The sequence below is a fragment of the Vicia villosa genome, linkage group LG5 (genome assembly GCF_029867415.1).
Source record: "Vicia villosa cultivar HV-30 ecotype Madison, WI linkage group LG5, Vvil1.0, whole genome shotgun sequence".
Lineage (NCBI taxonomy): Eukaryota > Viridiplantae > Streptophyta > Magnoliopsida > Fabales > Fabaceae > Vicia > Vicia villosa.
Window position 1 is genome coordinate 15,062,333 of NC_081184.1, and position 20,805 is coordinate 15,083,137.

At 35.4% G+C, this 20,805-nt stretch overlaps 1 protein-coding gene across 1 annotated transcript in view; it reads left to right on the forward strand.

Annotated features, from left to right (window-relative positions):
* Positions 1 to 4,636: 4,636 nt before the first annotated feature.
* The window catches only part of LOC131604272 (uncharacterized), a 100,168-nt gene continuing 83,999 nt past the window's right edge, over positions 4,637 to 20,805 (forward strand). The window contains exon 1 of the mRNA XM_058876724.1: positions 4,637 to 5,388. Within this exon, the coding sequence (XP_058732707.1) occupies positions 4,637 to 5,388 (752 nt within the window). The remainder of the gene's footprint in view (positions 5,389 to 20,805) is intronic.

The following is a 20,805-nucleotide window of genomic DNA, read 5'->3' on the forward strand; positions in this document are numbered from 1 at the left end:
CATAATGTATGTATGTACAGAGCCTTATTGAACATTTGAATGTTTTATTAAAAACAGTTGAATATTTTTATTGGAAAGAAAAGAAAATGTGTTGGGTCTTACAGCTCAAGGAGAAAGCCCAAAAGATATTTACTGTATGAACAAAAGGTGTTGGGTCTATTACTGTAATAGAGGCCCAAGAATCTGAGATAAGAAAGAAGGTTTGGGACTTATACTCAAGGAGAAGCCCATTGATTTTGAATTGAAAACAGATGAGAAGTTGATTTGAAAACAGTTTGAAGATTGAGTTGAAAACTGTTTGAATTTTGATTGAAAACAGTTGAAGAATTGATTTGAAAGTAGATAAGAAAATTGATTGAAAAACTGTTGAAGTTTGATTTGAAAATAATTTGAAGAGTTTGAAAACAGAAGAATTGAAGTTTGGGGTTTATACCTCAGAAGAGGGGCCCAAAGGTCTAAGAGCAGTTTCACCGGGAATAATGCCCCTCTTAGTACTAGAGTTTTGTTTTGAAAAAAAACAGATGAAAATAGAAGAGAAGGCTTGGGAGTTTATACCTCATAAAAGGGGCCCAAATGGTCTAAGAGCAGTTTCACCGGGAATAATGCTCCTCTTAGTACCCTCGGGCTTACACGAATAAATCTTTTAAAATAGACAAGTATGTACAAAAACAAAAAGGGTTGGGTCTTACACTCTTTAAAAATCAAGAGGCTCATTGATTCTTGAATGAAAAGATTGATCTTTGATTGAAGGATGTAGGGTTTTGTTGATTGAAAACCCTAATTGTCTGTTTAATCGGGAATTGAAGAAAACAGTTTTGAATGATCAAACAAACAAATTAAGGCAAGACACAATGTCAACACTTAATTAATACCTAAGATATTAGGGTTTGTTTACAAAAAATATTTACAAAAGATTAGGTTTTTGAAAATCAAAAGAAGAAGTATTTTTTTAAAGTATTAAAAATACTTAAAAATACATTATTTTAAACCTAATAAAATATATTAAATAAATAATATTTTTGTGATTTTTTTGGATAATCATAAAATGCATGTGATAATGAAAAGTGTGTGAAAAATCAATTGAAAATGATTAAATTTGATTGGTGAGTTGATTGAATGAAGTTGTGAAAGAAAATGGTGAAAAATAGTGGTAGAAAGAATATATTAAAATGAGTTCTGAATTTCAAAAATGGCGCCACCACCATCTTCATCTTCAACCTCAAGCTCTTCATTTTTGAATTTCCATCTCTCTCATTTCTCAACTAAATTGAATGATGTAAACATGGATTTTTCTTATTTTTTTAACAAGGAATCCAATGGTGCCCTAAAAATTTATTTATTCTAAGTGTAGACTGAGAATTTTCACATGAACACTATGAACCCTAATTCTGAGAAATAAAATTAAATGATGATGTTGATGAATAAATGAATGCTAATAGAGGAATTTTGATCCTCTCATGATGCAAAACAAACTGGTATCGAGCTTTGATGAAATAGATACAAGAATAAAAGAGCTATAGTTTGAGAACCTACCTCTGAAACTGAAGGTCGAAGGCTATGGCAAAGGGCTCTCAGCAATCATTTGATGATTGAAAAAGCTTTTTGGTACCTCAATGATGCTAAAGGGATCCCAATTTCACCCTGAATCACTCTAAATTGTGCTGCTCGACTCCTCTTGCAAGAGCTTGAAGTGAGAATGAAGGTTGATGATCCAGCTACTACAGAAGTTGGTGCACTCCAATTGGCTTGACACCCTCTGAACTCTTCTACTTGACTCCACTTGCTTAAGCTCCAAGTTGAAAGTGACTATGGTGCTCTAGCTGCTACAGAGATCCAAGGAGGGCTTGGATCACTTTCACTCGATGCCCTTGAGATGTTAGAACACTCACTTTCAATGAATAAGCTCTGGTTTGAAGAATTGACTTCTTCACTCCATGAACTTTTGAAAAATGAGTAAAAGAGAGAGAATTTGAAGAAAGCGAGAATTGAAGTTGCTTTGGAGTGATTTGAACTGAAAGTGAGCCTTCTATTTATAGGGAAATGGCCTGGGTTCACAAAAGAGTGAGGTGAGCTTGGTGATGTCACTTGGAGAATAGCTTAGGCATGAAGAAAATGAAAATATCCTTGAAATGAAGTGATGATTATTTTTTATTCCTTTTGATCCAGCCCTAGCCATTGATTCCATCTGATATTTGGACAGATTTCTGATGTGTAGGAGCATCCTAATTAGTTTAGAGAAAGTTCCCTTGATGAATCACCATTTGCCGTAAGTTCCCATTTGTAATGATTACATAATCACATGGCCTTGAATTTTTTAATATTCTACAATCTTGATGAAATGATTCCATCCAATCTCTTCTGATATATTTGGAGTTATGATGCACCAATTAGTAGAGGCATTTGCATAAAATTGACCAAATGCATATTTGGTCATGCCTTGAAATCCTACTTTGAATGCCTTACTTTAATCATGCATAACTTCTTGCCAAATTTGAATTAAGAGATGATCCAAGACTTTTTGGAAAGCTTAGATAATGTAATTCAATTCACTTATTTTGTGTTTCCTCAAAATCATTTGGGAAATTGGTGAAAAATAGCCATGAAGTTTGAGAAAAACTAGGGGTTTTACACTTAAGTGTTTTTTGCAGGAACTTTGGAAGCCCGTATCTCTCAAATGGTTGATTTCTTGAATAAATTTTATTAGTGACAAAGTTGTTCATTGGATCAAAATCTACAACTTTTATGTTGGAAGTTTTCCTCAGTTTGTACTTGAATTATAAAGTTATTTGCCCATGAAGTTTGGACAAAAAATGCTTAAAACACAGAAAAATTCTAAGTCATTAAAATTCCCAATTTTGACTTTTGTTGACTTTTTGATTCTTGATTGATTTTATTGAATTCCTTTGATCAAATGACTTAAATAATCATATATTGATGATTTTGATCCTTAAAAGTCCATAATTGACCAAAATTCAAAAAAGTCAAAGGTGATCTTCAGCAGTTGACTTTTTCCTAATGAATTGTAATCTTGGAGATTTCAAATGAACCAAACTCTCCTCTTCAAATGAATGATGTGAGTAGATTATATTGTTTAATTGAAGACCCTTGAATCATGTTTTGATACATGAGCCATGTCCTGGTCAAAAGTCAACTCTCTAGGTGAATTTGGTCAAAACCCTAATTGTGGACCAGATGAAATTGGGAGTTGTTCAACTGGGATTCAAGTACATCTTCCATTGAATATTGATGTAGGGATCATTTAAAGGTGTTTGTTTTCTTTGAATCATGCTTTGAAACCTTGTGAGTCTTACCAAATGAAAGCCCTGATTTTAGTCCTTCATAGGCTCAAAACCCTAATTTGGCGACTTTGATGAACTTGAGGCCTGATGCCTTGATATTAGAGATCATATGTAGATGAATGACAAATATTGATCCATATGATTGTGTTGAGGATAAATTTCATCTTTGATTGATCCTTTTGTCTGAATCTCCTGACTTGAAACCCTAACTTGAGTACTTGGTGAACAAGTGATTGCTCTAGGTGTCTGCTTTGAGTTTGATGAAGTAGTTGAGATGTGACATCTCAGGGGGGATAAAAGATTAAGGTATGACACCGTGATTCACAGGTGTTCACTCATCCTAATAAACCTCCCCCCATTGATCCTTATTGGCATGATAACTGATGAAGTAGGATGATAGAGTAAGAATTAGGATTAAATAAATATTTTAGATATTAAATTAGGAGTAGAATTTATATTAGTATTTTATTTTATATTGTTCTCTAGAATGTTCTTAGGATCTTTAAATGTTGTTGAATTGGGCTTTAATTAGTATTGGGCCTTTAGTTTACTATCCATTAGTATTATTATATATATGTAATGTCTTTGACACTTGAAAATCAATGAAATCAAAAGTTATCTTTTTATCTCTATTTTTTTAGCTTATTTTAATGTCTTTCTCTTTTAATTATTGAACCCTAAATTGATAGTCTTGGTAGGATTAGCTTCCTATCAATTGGTGCTTTCATTGAGAATTGTCTCAATGCATTGCAATGCCTTATCAAAACGATTAATGATATGACAAAATGATCTAATGTAACAAAAAAAAAATGAAATATCAATAAAATAATTTAAAAGTCTAATAAACTAAATCTATTGAAGTTGCTACAAATTTCTAGAGTATTCTTAAATATAATATGTATGAAAATATAGAACATCCTAGAACTATAAGTTGTATGAATATGGTAGAACAATCTAGATATATAAGTGTATGGCAAATATAGAAGAATCTAGATTTATCATGATAATAACATATCATGAAAACTCTAGAAAGAACTAATGTAATGTAGAAACATTCACCACCATTTAGAGGTTGGTGACTTGAGCCTATAAATAGGCATTTGCTACATTGTATCCTATCATCCAAGAAATCAATGACATAGCCTTCTTTCTAAACAACTCTCTAAAACTATCTTTTATCAACTATCAACTAATCAACTACTAACAGTGGCATCAGAGCTACGTTCGGTCATACATTGGGCGTAGTTATATTACCTACCTTACATTCCATATTCCTCCCAACTACTTCAAAAATTTCCTTTGTAATATTAACCCACTTCAAAAACAATTTCTAAGCTATGGATAACACCACTCAATCATCATCTATTTCTGTCCCTATTTTCAATGGTGAAAATTATGATTTCTGGCGTGTTAAAATGGAAACATATTTTTCATCTCAAGATTTATGGGACATAGTAGAAGAAGGATTCACTGTTCCCGCGGATACTTCAACTCTTAATGCAACCCAAGAAAAGGAGTTGAAGAAAAATAAACAGAAAAATTCAAAGGCGTTGTTCACCCTGCAACAAGCCGTGACTGATGCAATTTTTCCAAGAATTATGGGAGCTAAGAGTGCCAAAGATGCGTGGAACACATTGAAGGAGGAGTTTCAAGGAAGTGATAAGGTACGTGCTGTTAAACTTCAATCTCTAAGAAGAGATTTTGAACTATTGAAGATGAAGGATATTGAGACAGTTAAAGATTACTATTCTAAAGTCAAAGAAATAGTTAATCAAATGAGAGCTTTTGGGGATGATATTCTTGACAAGAAAATTGTTGAGAAAATTCTAATTACTATGCCCCCAAAGTTTGACCCAATTGTGACAACGATTGAGGAAACCAAAGATTTGCCCACTCTATCAGTGACAGAACTGGTGGGCTCTCTTGAAGCATATGAGCAAAGACTGAATAGGCATAAAGAAGATACGCTTGAAGATGCCTTCCGATCAAAGCTCAAATTTCGGCCCCAAAATAAAGAAGGTGAAGGAAAGAAGAGTTATGGAGAAACTTCTAGAAGAAGTGAAGCTTCTAGAAATTTCTTTAAGAACAAGTGTGGACCTCCGATTTTTTTTTTTAATACCGGGCCATACCTCTGATCTGTAGAGATACGTGAACTGACTCTTTTTTGTCGCTTAATGCTTTCGCATTTTTGAAAATTCACAGAGTCGCCACCGACCTTTTATTTTATCCAATTAAGGAAAGGTTTATAAAAGAAACAGAAAAAAGACCTTTAAGAAATTCTGGGTAAGGGGGTAGGTTATACAAAGGGAAGGTGTTAGCACCCTTTGTATCCATGGTTATCCATGGGCTCTTAAGTTTGCTTAGCTCACTTGTTTTTCGATGACTTTTCAATTGCTCTGAAATTGCTCATATGTGGTTTCAAATACCTTTGTAATTTGAATTTTGTAATGATCCGTGTGTGGATGTATACAAAATGCTTTGTTTATCTTTCGAAAGATGTTTTGAAAAGAACGTTAACTTTGTAATAACCCGTGTTTGGATGTATACAAAGTATTGTCTTTTTTTGAAAGTTTCGAAAAATCAACAGTGTATGAGAATTTTGTTTGTTTTGATTTGAGCAAGCAAACTAGAAGGTCTACCCTGAGTTGTAAGGTCTTTATCCTATTTCCTTTAAAAATCTATCCTTTCACCGGATATAAAAGCAAGGTTCGATTTTGTACTCAAAACAGTAGAATTTGACTTTGATTTTGAAAGGAAGGAGAAGGGATTACCTTGAAAGGTGTAAGTGTGATTGTGATTGGATTCAGATATTTATCTTTGAAGTTAGTGATCTAACGGTTCAGTTTTATCTTTGACATACACGCAGTTTATATGTGCTGGAAATTAAAATGCGGAAATGTAAAGTGCGGAAAGTAAATCTACGCTATTACATCGATTGTGCAGGAAATGTAAACTAGCCTATTTACATGAATTTGACATCCTATACATTTATCTAGGAATTTAATTTGCAAGAAAAGTAAAAGGCATGTTTTTTGGTTTTTTATGATTTCTTTTAATTATAATTAATGCATGATTAATTAAATTAAAATGGAGAAAAAAGATGAAAATTGATTTAAACCTAGAAATTAAGTTTAAAATATGTACAAAATATTTGTTAATTAATTTTAAAACAAAACTAATTTTTTGGAATTTTTGGAAATTGATTTGAAATTGATTTAAGTTAATTAAAACATAATTATGCAAATAATTATACAAATAATTAAAACTTAAAAAGAAAATTATTCAAAATATGTACAAAATTAGTTTATAATATATAAACAATATTTAATATAAAGAACAATTTTTTTGATGATTTTTTGATTGGTTAGAATAATTAAAAAGCAAATATATAAATATATACTAATTAATTATACAAAACATTGAAATTTTGAAGAAAAATAAAATATTTTTATTTCAGAAAATAGTATATTATTTTAGAAGTCTAAAAATATTTTTTGTGTATTTTTTGGATTTTTAAAACTATTTTTAATTAATTTAACAAAGAAATTAAATAAAATAGAAAATAAAATAGAAAATAAAAGGATACTGATCCTGTGTGGTAATCAGTGAGGGCGCATGGTGGGGAAGAGTGATCTGGCGCGTTGAATCATTCATTAAATGAGATCAGATGGTCCAGAAATTGAGGCACGTGGTGATCAGTACACCTGCAAAGCACAGAATCAGGGATAAATTTAAAAAACACGCGCGCGCTTCTGGACCAATGAGGGGGAGACACCTCATCGTCTTCAACCTTCAGACAAGGCCTTTTACAGCGCTTTTGTAAAAAAGCGCTATTGTAAGTGAACCCTAAATCTGCAAAATAACGAATAGGGTCAAACAAGCATAGAAATCAGGCGCGATGGTACCATTGGATTCGTCTCGTTCCACTGAATGTAACCCTGCCCTTAATTTGTTTTAATTTTGGCCCTAATGAAGAACCCTAATTTTGAGCTAAGTAAACCCTAAAATGGTATATGCTACAAACATCCATTAAAATCCAATTGAAGCTCCAGAAACGACCAGAGCTTCAAACCAAACACAATTATGCATCTACATCTTGTTAAATGTGCGTGAGTTATGAGATATAAGTTGGTTTTAGTTTGAACAAACCGTGGCTTTATATAGCTCGATTCAGTGAAGTTTATGAGTTGGAAATGATTGGAATTGATTCAGTGTAGCTCAGAGATGATGTTTGAATGTTTATTTTATATTGAAATGGACTGAAACTTAAAATTCGAATTTCAAGTTTCTTTGAAAATTACAAGTGGTTACAAGTATGCTATATGCTTAGGGATGCTTCTGAACTCGTCTCTCTTTGTTTGCTGAACTATGATAGCTTATTTATAAGCTATGTGTGCTTAGAATTGAGGCTAACTTGCAGCTAGTTGCCTTTGTTGAAAACTTGGTTTTTAAATATTAAAAACCTTGAATTTTTGACCAAGTCTTGACTCTATTCAATGCTCTTGCCTTGTGCACCAATCCTCTGCAGAAAATTGAAGGTTCCTTGGGTGAGTCATGCTTGATTTGTAAGCTACCATTTATCCATGCATTTTCCTTTTAATTTTAATCTTAAAGTAAGATAAAATCATGCCAAAAATGGATAAAAATGATATGGGCTTAGTCTTGGTCGTGGGAGGCCCATAGTAACATGGAAATGATGTTTGAATGCTGAAAACTTGGCCCCATTTGGAAAAAATGCCATTATGAACAATGTTGATTTCATGTATTTTCCCAAAATTTAGCCAACTTCAACAAGGTGTAAATCCTTCAATTTTTGTCATATGAAGGAGATCTTGCACTTTTTGGAAACCTCAAAGAGTCCTCTAACCAATGCCTTTGGTCTCATGTCAAAATGATTTTTGAAGCTCCTTGTGTATCCTTTTGAAAAAAGTGTCTTTTTGTTGACTTTGAAAATGACCTGTAATTTCTTTGATCATATTTTTCAAATGGTGAATCCAATGACCATGGGATCAATGGCATTTGAAAGATAATTGAATTTCCTTCAAAACAAGCTTTGGTTTGAATATTTTGGATGAAGGATGAGAGAGTTATGATCAGTCAAAGTTGAGTTGACTTTTCAGGCAAAAACCCTAATTTTGAATCTTAGGGTTTTGTTGATTTTTGATCTTTCCTTGATGAATTATGATCATCCAATGATCAAATGATGAATCCTTTGACAAAATATGGACTTTGACAAAAAATTTCATTTTTGACTGTCTGTTGACTTTTTGGTCAAACGGGTCGTCTGTTGACTGTTTGAGCTGCTGACGGTGCGTCTGAGTGAATTGAAGTTTGAAAATTTGTATGATGGTACTTTGAGATATATGGATGTGTATGAAATCCATTTGAGCTCTCAAAAACTTGTTGCTCCTGTAAAAACAAGAAAAACCCTGATTAGGGACTGTTTGTGTAGGAGACAGTTAAGCGTACCTGATTTTTGTGCAGTGTTGAGTCTCTGCTAATCGCGTGATATTCAGAAGACTTCTAGAACAAAAATCTTGGAATTTTGAATTGTGAAAGATTGATTTGATTGATGGTACAAAACACTGAGAATTGTACTGCCAGCAGTTTGGCTGTCAACTGACTGTTCAGGTATTGATGCAGCAGTTAGAGTGAAAAATCAACAGTCAAAGTTAATTTTATTTTTTGTTATTTTTGTTTTTTTGTTTTATGTGAAAAATGAAAGCTTATTTACATGACTTGTTAGAAAAACACAGACATAATAAATAACTAATATTTACGGTATGCGGGCAAAATTACCGATAATAACCCTGAAAATCATTTAATGCACAGAAATAGGAATATTTGACTGGCAGAAAACACACAAAATATTATCTTAGTAATTAAGCAATATTATGACAAATAGTACAACATTTAATACTGACAGTACAAATATCACATACTATATTGAACAGTACGACGAATAAACGGTACATTTAAGAAATAAGAAATACGGCAAATTTTAAGAATGACGATTAATGACCCATGCTATGAACAATAACATGTAGATGATTGGGAGCATAACCATTGCAGGTCCACACTCCTCAGGACTGTGCAGGCAGAAGAAAGTCATGATCACCGTAGCAATGGTGATGACTGTAAGAGACAGTGTCTCTATCCATTTTGCCATTTTTGTTAGGGAAGAAGAGAAAATGGATTATGAAGATAGGAATTTGAAAGATGAATTGGAATTTGATGTGAGATTTTATGAAAGAAATGAAAGGTATTTATAGAATGGAAAGAAGGAAAGAGACGTTGGGGAATGATGTGATTCCGTACAAAAGGAAAATTTGAGTGGAAGTAAGATTTGAAAGAAAGTGTATGATAGTGTTGGAAAAAGGAGAGATTTGATTTTTGAAAAAGAGATTTGAAAAGATTTTTGCAAATATTGGAATATAGTACAAAAACTAGCGGGAAACAAAAGATAATAATAATCTACTTGTTACCAGTACAGTCTGAGTTTCCTGATTCTGCGCCTGCAAAAAGATTTAACTCTGTACCAATTGTGTCAGTACCATTTATCTGTAAATAAATAAATAGCATGTGTGAAGTAATAAACAGTATTTGGCGTTTGCGTAAGAATAAATTCAACTGCAAGCCAAATTACTGTATAAGAAAAATTCTAAAAACTAAGTATTTCATATGTCAGGATATTTGTTGAAATAATCCATAATTATATGAGACTCTTAATTTTCAGATTGGAGTTTTCTTGAAAAATATGTGGGCAAATTTTGGGGTATAACAGTTGCCCCTATTCAATCTTCTTAAACCTGAAGAGATTGTCTGAAATCTGAAGGTAGAAGATGATTGAATATTTAGATGCCCTGAAAATTTGCACTTACCTTGATCAGAAGAGATGTTGGAAGTTGCATTTGAATGTCGTCTGCGAAATGTTGTTGGCAGATTGGAACATTACCTGAGATGGGCTTTCAGATGCCACCTGGTAAATGGGTCGAGGGTTTGTTCATCAGAATGAATCCATTGATTATATCTTGATGAAGGATTTGAAAGTCTTTGCGTTGACTGTTTCGGAACCGTCCAAGGTTACCGCTTTAAGTCTTGGAGGATGATTGCTACGGAACTTGTCCAAAGTTTTTTCTGCTTTAGATTTTGAAAGTTGATCATTGTGGAACCGTCTGAGGTATCGCTTTAGATCTGCAACGTTAGATCGTTCTGGAACCGTCTGAGGTATCGCTTTAGATCTGTGATGCTAGATCGTTCTTGAACCGTCTGAGGTATCGCTTTAGATCTGCAATATTAGATCGTTTTGGAACCGTCTGAGGTATCAACTTTGATCTGTGATGTTGTATTTGAGTTGATAAGTGATCAGAATGAATCTTCGGCTTGATTATATCTGAGAGAAACGTTCATGGAATTCAGGTGAACACTGCATGTTATTGAGAACATCTTTGTTGAAGATATCCGTCTACCTGAAAATCAAGTTAGTGATATGCAATGTTTATGATGCATGTAAATGTGAGATATTCCCGGAGAAATATGCATGTTATGTTGTGCATGAATATGCGCATGATGCATGATGTATGATGTATGATGTATGATGTATGATGTATGATGTATGAATGTATGAATGTATGAATGTATGAATGTGATGTATGTATGAATGTGATGTCAAGCTTCTAATTGGAAAAATAAATTCCCGCTAGTCAGCTGGACATGAATGTATTGTGATCGTTGATGATCTTTTGTCTTGCTTGAGTACCCTCGTCTGGGGAAATTCTTTGAGAACCCGGGTATCCCGTTGAAGGATCTTTGACTACTACTTGGGGAGCCAAAGGTAACTGGAAGTTCTGATGCCCTTTCAAATGGGAATGAGGAAGATGCATAATCCTCCGATGCACTATCTGACCAAGTCCGGGTGCGGGGATCACACCTTCTGAAGATAGTAATCTGGAACAAACCTGCTGGGGAATAAGACTTCTTTTGAAGAGAAAATCTTTTTGAGGAATTTGCTGAGAAATGCGTTTCTCTTGGTGATTTCCTTCTGATGGAATGATGTCCAGATGATCGGGACATTTCCTGAATGCCATTCCTGTTTTTCCTGGTAAACATCAATCATATTCAAATGCATATGTTCATTCAAAATTATCATTGGGATGCTTACGTATTTAAACAGAAGAAATGAAAATAGTGATTTTTGAAAGAGCTGCATTGAAAAGAGCCATGATAGGCGGGTTAGCACAGGGAGACAACAATCCTAGAAGTAGGAAATTGTCAGAAAGTTTTGGAAAATATTTATGAAGATAAATAGCTATGTGAAAATGATCCAGTCAAGTTTCAACTCTGCTATTGCCAATCTGTCTTCGAGCATCTCATCCCTCACTTGTTGGAAGAAAGTGATTAGACTGATCGGTGTCTTTGAGGTGTTGAATCTTGATGGTGAGTAGGCAGCTGAACGGAACACAGTTGTATGCTTCATTCCCTAACTTTTGCCTAGGCCGCCCTTTCAGGTTTTCAGCCTACCGGGATAGTATTTGTTTAGTCTCTAATTTTTGCCTGGACCGCCCTTTCGGGTTTTCAATCCACCGAGACGCTCATTTTTTTGCCTAAGTTGCCCTTTCAGGTTTTCAACTTAGCGAGCTGTTTTTTTTTTCTCTCTTTTTTTTTCTTTTTAAGAGAAGTATTTTTTGACTATGTCAGCATTCACAGGGTGTGGGAAATCCTTGCCATCCATGGTGGTAAGCAACATGGCGCCGCCGGAGAATATTTTCTTGATTATGAATGGTCCCTCGTAGGTGGGAGTCCATTTGCCTCTGGGATCACCTTGTGGTAAGATGATGCGTTTGACAACCAAGCCACCAGTTTGGTATGCTTGACTTTTGACTTTTTTGTTGAAGGCTTTGATCATACGCTTTTGGTATAGCTGACCATGACAAATAGCTGCGAGCCTTTTCTCATCAATCAAGTTTATCTGGTCCAACCGTGTTTGAATCCAATCGTCTTCGTCTAGATTGGCTTCTTTCATTATCCTTAGGGAAGGAATCTGAATTTCAATTGGAAGAACTGCCTCCATACCATAGACTAAGGAGAATGGAGTTGCCCCTGTTGAAGTACGCGCAGATGTGCGATAACCATGAAGAGCAAAAGGTAACATCTCATGCCAGTCTTTGTAGGTTACTGTCATTTTTTGTATGATTTTCTTGATGTTCTTGTTGGCAGCTTCCACCGCGCCGTTCATCTTTGGTCGATATGGAGAAGAATTATGATGTTTGATTTTGAACTGTGTGCAAAGTTCAGTAATCATTCTGTTGTTTAGATTTGTGCCATTGTCCGTGATAATCCGTTCAGGGATGCCGTACCGACAAATGAGATTGTATTTGATGAACCGGGCCACCACATTTTTGGTGACAGAAGCAAATGAAGCTGCTTCTACCCACTTTGTGAAGTAGTCAATAGCGACCAGGATAAAGCGATGTCCGTTGGAGGCAGTAGGTTTGATTTCTCCAATCATATCAATACCCCACATTGCAAAAGGCCAAGGAGCCGTCAGGACGCTTAATGGAACTGGAGGTACATGTACTTTGTCAGCATATATCTGACATTTGTGACATGTTCGGGAGTGATGATGGCAGTCTGTTTCCATGGTAGACCAGTAATAACCTGCTCTAAGGATCTTTTTAGCCATTGTATGTCCACTGGAATGAGTACCAAAGGCACCATTGTGTATTTCTTCCATGATCTGTTCTGCTTCCTTCTTGTTTACACAGCGAAGTAAAGTCGAGTCATGGTTGCGTTTGTATAGGGTTCCATTGCTTAGAAAGAATTTGGCAGCAAATCTCCTTAGAAACTTTCTGTCGTTAATGGATGCCCCTTCAGGGTACTCCTGAGCTTCGAGATATCTTTTTTGTAAGTTTAAGAGTGTGCCTAAGAGGGGGGGTGAATTAGGTTTTCAAAGATTTATCCGGTTTTTAGAATACTTGTACTTATTTTTCTGGTTAAGTGTTTGAAGGCTTTTGAATGGTTCTTTTCTTTTCTTGATAATAGTGATGAAAGCGGTAAATTGCGGAAAAGTAAAGAACACAATGATGTATACTGGTTCCCCTCACAATCCGAGAGTACTCCAGTCCCCTTTCAAACACGAAAGAGATTTTACTATTGTTAGATCTTTGTACAAGCCTATACCAAGACTCCTCCTACAATCTTCTAACAAAACCACCAAGAACAATCCTCTTGGATTTTTCACTAACTTGTTTCCAACAATCCTGGACAACAAGATTTCAACCACCAAGAACAATCCTCTTGGATTTACTATCTTGATTATGAGAACAATCCTCTCACTAATCAATAACCCTTACTTCCAACAATCTTGGATAGCAAGTCAAAAATAACAAAATATATTTTGAGTAGAAAGTTGATGAACATATATCAATCTATAAGATTGATCTTCTCTTTCAAGCAAAACAATTTACACTGATATAATATAGTGCTCAAGTGTTTATGTATGAATGAGAAACTTTTCTAACAATGTGTAGAAAAAGTTTCAATGAAAGTTCAAGTATGAAACACTTGTATGCAAATATATGATGAAAATATATGATCAAAAATGTGGTAAATTGTAATAAAAGAGGTGAGATTTAAATCTGAAGTTTATGTTATTTATAGGTGACTATATGCCTCTTAGAATGGTTGCATATTGATAGAACAATGCAATGGTTAAAGGTTTGAAAGATGAATTCGTTTGGGACAGATTTTAACAAGAAGAGACACACTGGTTCAGTAGGAACCGGTTCCTGCCTGGGACAACCCGGTTCCTGCTGAACGTTACAGCAGAATATTTGAATTTTGAACGTGGGAACCGGTTCCTGCATAGGGACAACCCGGTTCCCCATAGTAAACCACAGAATGCTGAAAACTGAGAATGCTGGGAACCGGTTCCTGCATAGGGACAACCCGGTTCCTAAAACCTTTATTTAGGATTTAGACTTTGAAAAAGGTTTCAACAAGAGTTTACTTTGGAGTGAAACTTATGCCATGCATATATAAGTTTGAGTATGTATGAATGAAAGTTTATATGATTTTTGAGCACTAAAAAATATCAAATGTAAAAGTATTTAACTTGTACCATTATGATTTGAAGATCAATCAACCAAAGCTAATCTTCATGAAAGTTGCAATCTTGATCCATAGCTTATTTGATCTTTTTGCTCATCCTTTATTGATGCATACTTATGATAGTTGTCTTCATCAAAACATAGTATTGTAGAAGCTTGCATTCACATTCTCCCCCTTTTTGATGATGACAACCTTTGAAATATGAAGTGTAATGCTCTTATGTGAATGCTCCCCCTAAATTTGATAACTCCCCCTTGATCAAAGCTCTCCCTTGATTCTTGAGAAATATTATTTCTTTGTGGCTGCAAATGTTAGGTACAAGCAAGCATACACATATACACAAATATCTTCTCCCCCTTTGTCATTATCAAAAAGGATGGGAAAAAGATAAATTATTATAAAATATGAGCACAAATAATTCTTTACCTATGAGTTTTACCTCATTGGTGACTTCATCAATGATCAAGCATTCTTCCTTAATGAATTTGATCTTGAAGCCTTTGTCACAAAGTTGACTTTTGCTTAGAATATTTTGCTTTAGTCTTTCAACATAAAGTACATCCTCAATGGATATGAAAGTTAGTGCTCCAACTTTGTCAATGCCAAGAATTCTTCCTTTAAGGTATTCTCCATATGTGAAATCACCCTTGGACTTAAAAACTAGATTTGAAAGTTAGTTCATGTCTCCCGTCAAATGCTTAGAACCACCACTTGATAAAAACACCATAGATTTTAAGTGGTCCTCAAGCAAACCTACAAAACAAATTAAGTTTGATTTGGTACCCAAGTGGCTTTGGGTCCATCATAGTTAGTTCCTTTCTTCACCCATACATAATGTCCACTAGGAACACTAAAGTTCCTTACATAACAGGCATTGGGTGTGTGACCAATAATACCACAATAAAAACAAGTAGGTTCAAAGTTACTTCTATATCTAGGAACATATGGTTTCTTTTTAGGGAACCTTTTAGGATGATGATGAACCTTTTGTGCTTTATCCAATTTGTTGAATTGTTCACTTGCCTTTACAAAGATAGTTTTACTAGTACTTGGTTTAGACTTTGTATATCCAAGACCACTTTTATCATTAGGGAATCTTTGTTGCCTAAGGACACCTTTCAACCCAATTTGTCCTTTTTCATACCTTTCAAGGACTCTCTTTAATTGAACAATTTGAACAGAAAGTGATTCACAATTCTTGCATGCAACACTATCTTCTTGAACACTAATCATTTTTTCTTTGTCATCTTTTTCTTCTATTATCTTAACCTTCTCTTCTAAAGATGATATTATTTTCTTTTGAGATGAGATAGTTTTATAGAGAATTTTGCACTCATTTAACAATTCATTTATAGCATCTTGAACATCATTATCAAAAAGAGAAAATTCATTACTAACCTCATTGTCTTCATCATCAGAATGATGTGTTGCTACCAATACAAGATTCGCATGTTCTTCATCTGAAGATGAACTTATTTCATTGTCATCCCATGCTACATATGCTTTCTTTAATTTTTTATCCTTATTTTTCTTGAGATATTTGTTCTTCTTTTCAAGTTTATGGCATTCACTTTTGACATGTCCTCTTTCTCCACATTCAAAGCATTTAATCTTCCTTGTTGGTACTTCATCTTTAATGATCTCCTTTTTCTTTTCTTTTCTTAGAAATTTTTCAAGCTTTTTGATAAACTCATTATCTTCTTCACTAGTGGATTCATCCTCTTGATTGCTATCATGATGCTTGACTCTTGTCTTCAAGGCAATATCTTTTGAATCTTTCATTTGAATTTCATGCGTTTCAAGTCTTCCAAGTTCTGTTTCATATTCTTGAAGTTTACCGAACAGGGTTGCGGAAGTCATCTTTGATAGATTCTTTTTCTCGGATATCGCCGTTACTTTTGGTTGCCATTCTCTTGTTAAAGATCTGAGCACCTTTAAATTTAGTTCTTCGGTAGGGAGAGTCTTACCGAGTGCCTTCAAGTGATTTGTCAAATGAACGAATCGTTTTTGCAATTCGAGAATAGTTTCTCTGGGCTTCATTCTAAAAAGTTCGTACTCTTGGCTTAAGGTATTCAATCTTGATCTTTTAACTTCAGCGGTACCTTCATGAGTTTCTACAAGAGTATCCCAAATTTCCTTTGATGTTGTACATGTTGATATTCGGAAGAATTCATCCATACTAAGAGCACCATGAAGAAGACTGATCGCCTTTTTGTCAGCAAGAACTTTCCTTCTATCATCATCGTTCCATGAAACTTTAAGCTTTGTTGATTCAACACCATCAACGATAGTTGTAGGAACAAAGGGACCATTTTGGACTGCTTCCCATACTTCTTCTCCCTTTGCTTCTAAATGAGCCTTCATTTGGATTTTCCAAAAGTCAAAGTATTCACCACAAAATAATGGAGGCTTGTTGTTACTACCACCATCTCTAAAAACTGGATTCTGATTTGCGGAAGCCATTCTGGATCTTTAGGAACAAGTTACCTATAACTTGCTCTGATACCAATTGTAAGTTTAAGAGTGTGCCTAAGAGGGGGGGTGAATTAGGTTTTCAAAGATTTATCCGGTTTTTAGAATACTTGTACTTATTTTTCTGGTTAAGTGTTTGAAGGCTTTTGAATGGTTCTTTTCTTTTCTTGATAATAGTGATGAAAGCGGTAAATTGCGGAAAAGTAAAGAACACAATGATGTATACTGGTTCCCCTCACAATCCGAGAGTACTCCAGTCCCCTTTCAAACACGAAAGAGATTTTACTATTGTTAGATCTTTGTACAAGCCTATACCAAGACTCCTCCTACAATCTTCTAACAAAACCACCAAGAACAATCCTCTTGGATTTTTCACTAACTTGTTTCCAACAATCCTGGACAACAAGATTTCAACCACCAAGAACAATCCTCTTGGATTTACTATCTTGATTATGAGAACAATCCTCTCACTAATCAATAACCCTTACTTCCAACAATCTTGGATAGCAAGTCAAAAATAACAAAATATATTTTGAGTAGAAAGTTGATGAACATATATCAATCTATAAGATTGATCTTCTCTTTCAAGCAAAACAATTTACACTGATATAATATAGTGCTCAAGTGTTTATGTATGAATGAGAAACTTTTCTAACAATGTGTAGAAAAAGTTTCAATGAAAGTTCAAGTATGAAACACTTGTATGCAAATATATGATGAAAATATATGATCAAAAATGTGGTAAATTGTAATAAAAGAGGTGAGATTTAAATCTGAAGTTTATGTTATTTATAGGTGACTATATGCCTCTTAGAATGGTTGCATATTGATAGAACAATGCAATGGTTAAAGGTTTGAAAGATGAATTCGTTTGGGACAGATTTTAACAAGAAGAGACACACTGGTTCAGTAGGAACCGGTTCCTGCCTGGGACAACCCGGTTCCTGCTGAACGTTACAGCAGAATATTTGAATTTTGAACGTGGGAACCGGTTCCTGCATAGGGACAACCCGGTTCCCCATAGTAAACCACAGAATGCTGAAAACTGAGAATGCTGGGAACCGGTTCCTGCATAGGGACAACCCGGTTCCTAAAACCTTTATTTAGGATTTAGACTTTGAAAAAGGTTTCAACAAGAGTTTACTTTGGAGTGAAACTTATGCCATGCATATATAAGTTTGAGTATGTATGAATGAAAGTTTATATGATTTTTGAGCACTAAAAAATATCAAATGTAAAAGTATTTAACTTGTACCATTATGATTTGAAGATCAATCAACCAAAGCTAATCTTCATGAAAGTTGCAATCTTGATCCATAGCTTATTTGATCTTTTTGCTCATCCTTTATTGATGCATACTTATGATAGTTGTCTTCATCAAAACATAGTATTGTAGAAGCTTGCATTCACATTTTTACCTCATGGAACCATGGTTTTTCTTCGGTTCCTTCGGTATTGATCTCATTGCAATAGGATGGTTCATCTTGCCTGTAGATGGTGATCATAGGCGCCTCGTTGTCCCACCTGACTTTGAACATGGATGACATGGTAGCTAAAGCATCAGCTAGTTGATTTTCCTCGCGTGGGATGTGTTCGAAAGTGATTTCTTCGAAGTAAAGAATCAAACTCAGCACATATGCTTTGTAAGGAATTAGATTTGGGTGCTTTGTGTCCCATTCCCCTTTGACTTGGTAGATTACCAAGGCCGAGTCTCCGTAGACTTCCAGGAATTTGATTCTTAGATCGATTGCAGCTTTAAGACCCAGAATACATGCTTCGTATTCGGCTATATTGTTAGTGCAATTGAAGCATAATCTGGCAGTGAACGGTGTGTAACTTCCTGCGGGGGAAATGATCACAGCTCCGATGCCATTGCCAAGTGCATTAGAAGCTCCGTCAAAAACCATAGTCCACCGGGATCCTGGCTCGGATCCTTCTTCTGGTCCTGGTTGTTTGTAGTCATTGACTAGCATAATGTCTTCGTCTGGGAAGTCAAAGTTCAATGCTTGATAATCATCTACTGCTTGATGAGCCAGATGATCAGCTACCACACTTCCTTTGATTGCTTTTTGTGAAGTGTATTGAATGTCATATTCTGTCAAGATCATTTGCCATCTCGCTATTCTTCCTGAGAGAGCAGGTTTTTCGAACACGTATTTGATGGGATCCATCTTGGAGATTAGGAAAGTGGTGTGATTTAGCATGTACTGTCTTAGTCGGCGAGCTGCCCAAGCTAAGGCACAACAAGTTTTTTCGAGTAGTGAGTATCTTGTTTCACAATCGGTAAACTTTTTGCTAAGATAGTAGATTGCGTTCTCCTTTCGGCCGGATTCGTCATGTTGTCCTAGTACACACCCCATTGAGTCTTCTAACACAGTTAGGTACATTATCAGAGGTCTGCCTTCCACAGGTGGCAACAAGATTGGAGGTTTTTGGAGATATTCTTTGATTTTGTCAAAGGCTAACTGGCATTTGTCATTCCACCTTTCTACTTGATCTTTCTTCAACAGTTTGAAGATCGGTACACAAGTAGTAGTCATGTGGGCAATAAATCGGGCGATGTAATTCAGACGTCCCAAGAATCCTCTGACTTGTTTCTCGGTACGAGGTATAGGCATTTCTTGAATGGCTTTAACCTTGGCGGGATCAACCTCAATACCTTTGCTGCTGACGATGAAACCTAAGAGTTTGCCGGATCTTACTCTAAAGGTACACTTATTTGGGTTCAGTCGCAACTTGTATTTCTTGAGTCTGTCAAACAACTTGTGTAAATGACCCAAATGTTCTTCCTCGGTGTTGGATTTTGCAATCATGTCATCGACATACACCTCTATTTCTTGATGAATCATATCATGAAATAGCGCTACCATTGCACGTTGATAGGTTGCTCCGGCGTTTTTCAGACCAAAGGGCATTACTTTGTAACAAAAGGTTCCCCAGGGTGTTGTGAAGGTTGTTTTTTCCATGTCTTCGGGTGCCATCTTGATTTGATTGTACCCTGAGAATCCGTCCATAAAGGAGAATACCTTGCATTGTGCGGTATTGTCAACCAGCACATCGATGTGTGGTAGAGGGAAATCATCTTTGGGGCTTTCCCGATTCAGATCTCTGTAGTCTACGCACATTCTGACTTTCCCATCTTTTTTAGGTACAGGGACGATGTTAGCTATCCAAGGAGGATAACTTACAACTTTTAGGAATCCGGCATTGAACTGTTTTTCAACCTCGTCTTTGATCTTTTTTGACATATCAGGCCTACTCCTTCGTAGTTTCTGTTTGACCGGAATGCTACCTTCTTTGATTGGTAGGCGATGAACTACGATGTCCGTGTCAAGGCCTGGCATATCCTCATAGGACCAGGCGAATATCTCGACGTAGTTTCGCAGCATTTGAATCAGTCTTTGCTTGACGCTGTGTTCTAAATCAGCCCCTATTTTGACTTCTTTCATTTCTTCGTTGCTGCCCAAGTTGATGACCTCAATTGGCTCCTCATGAGGCTGTATGGCCTTGTTTTCTTGTTCTAGCAGCCTTGCAAGTTCTCTTGGCACTTCACAATCTTCCTCACCTTCGTCCTCAGTTTGGTAGATCGGATTTTCAAAGTCATGACGGGCAATAGCAGAATCGTTGTTGACTGGATCCAGAGTGTATGTGAATCTGCAAGTTAATTATGTGAGTATGTGTGAAGAAAAAAACATAGCTATTTGAAAGCGAAGAAAGAAGGAAAAAGGATCACAAAATTTAAATATGCAAGCGTCCCATGATTTTATTGAATGCACATGATCATGATATGATAAGCCCTCGTAGAAGGACCAGTGTGCTAAGGCACACGGCTTTCAAGCTCATGGTTCGATTTTTCAGGAACCACTTTTATCTTTGCACATTATACACAAAGAAAACAGGAAATGGCATTTACTCCTGGTCAAAG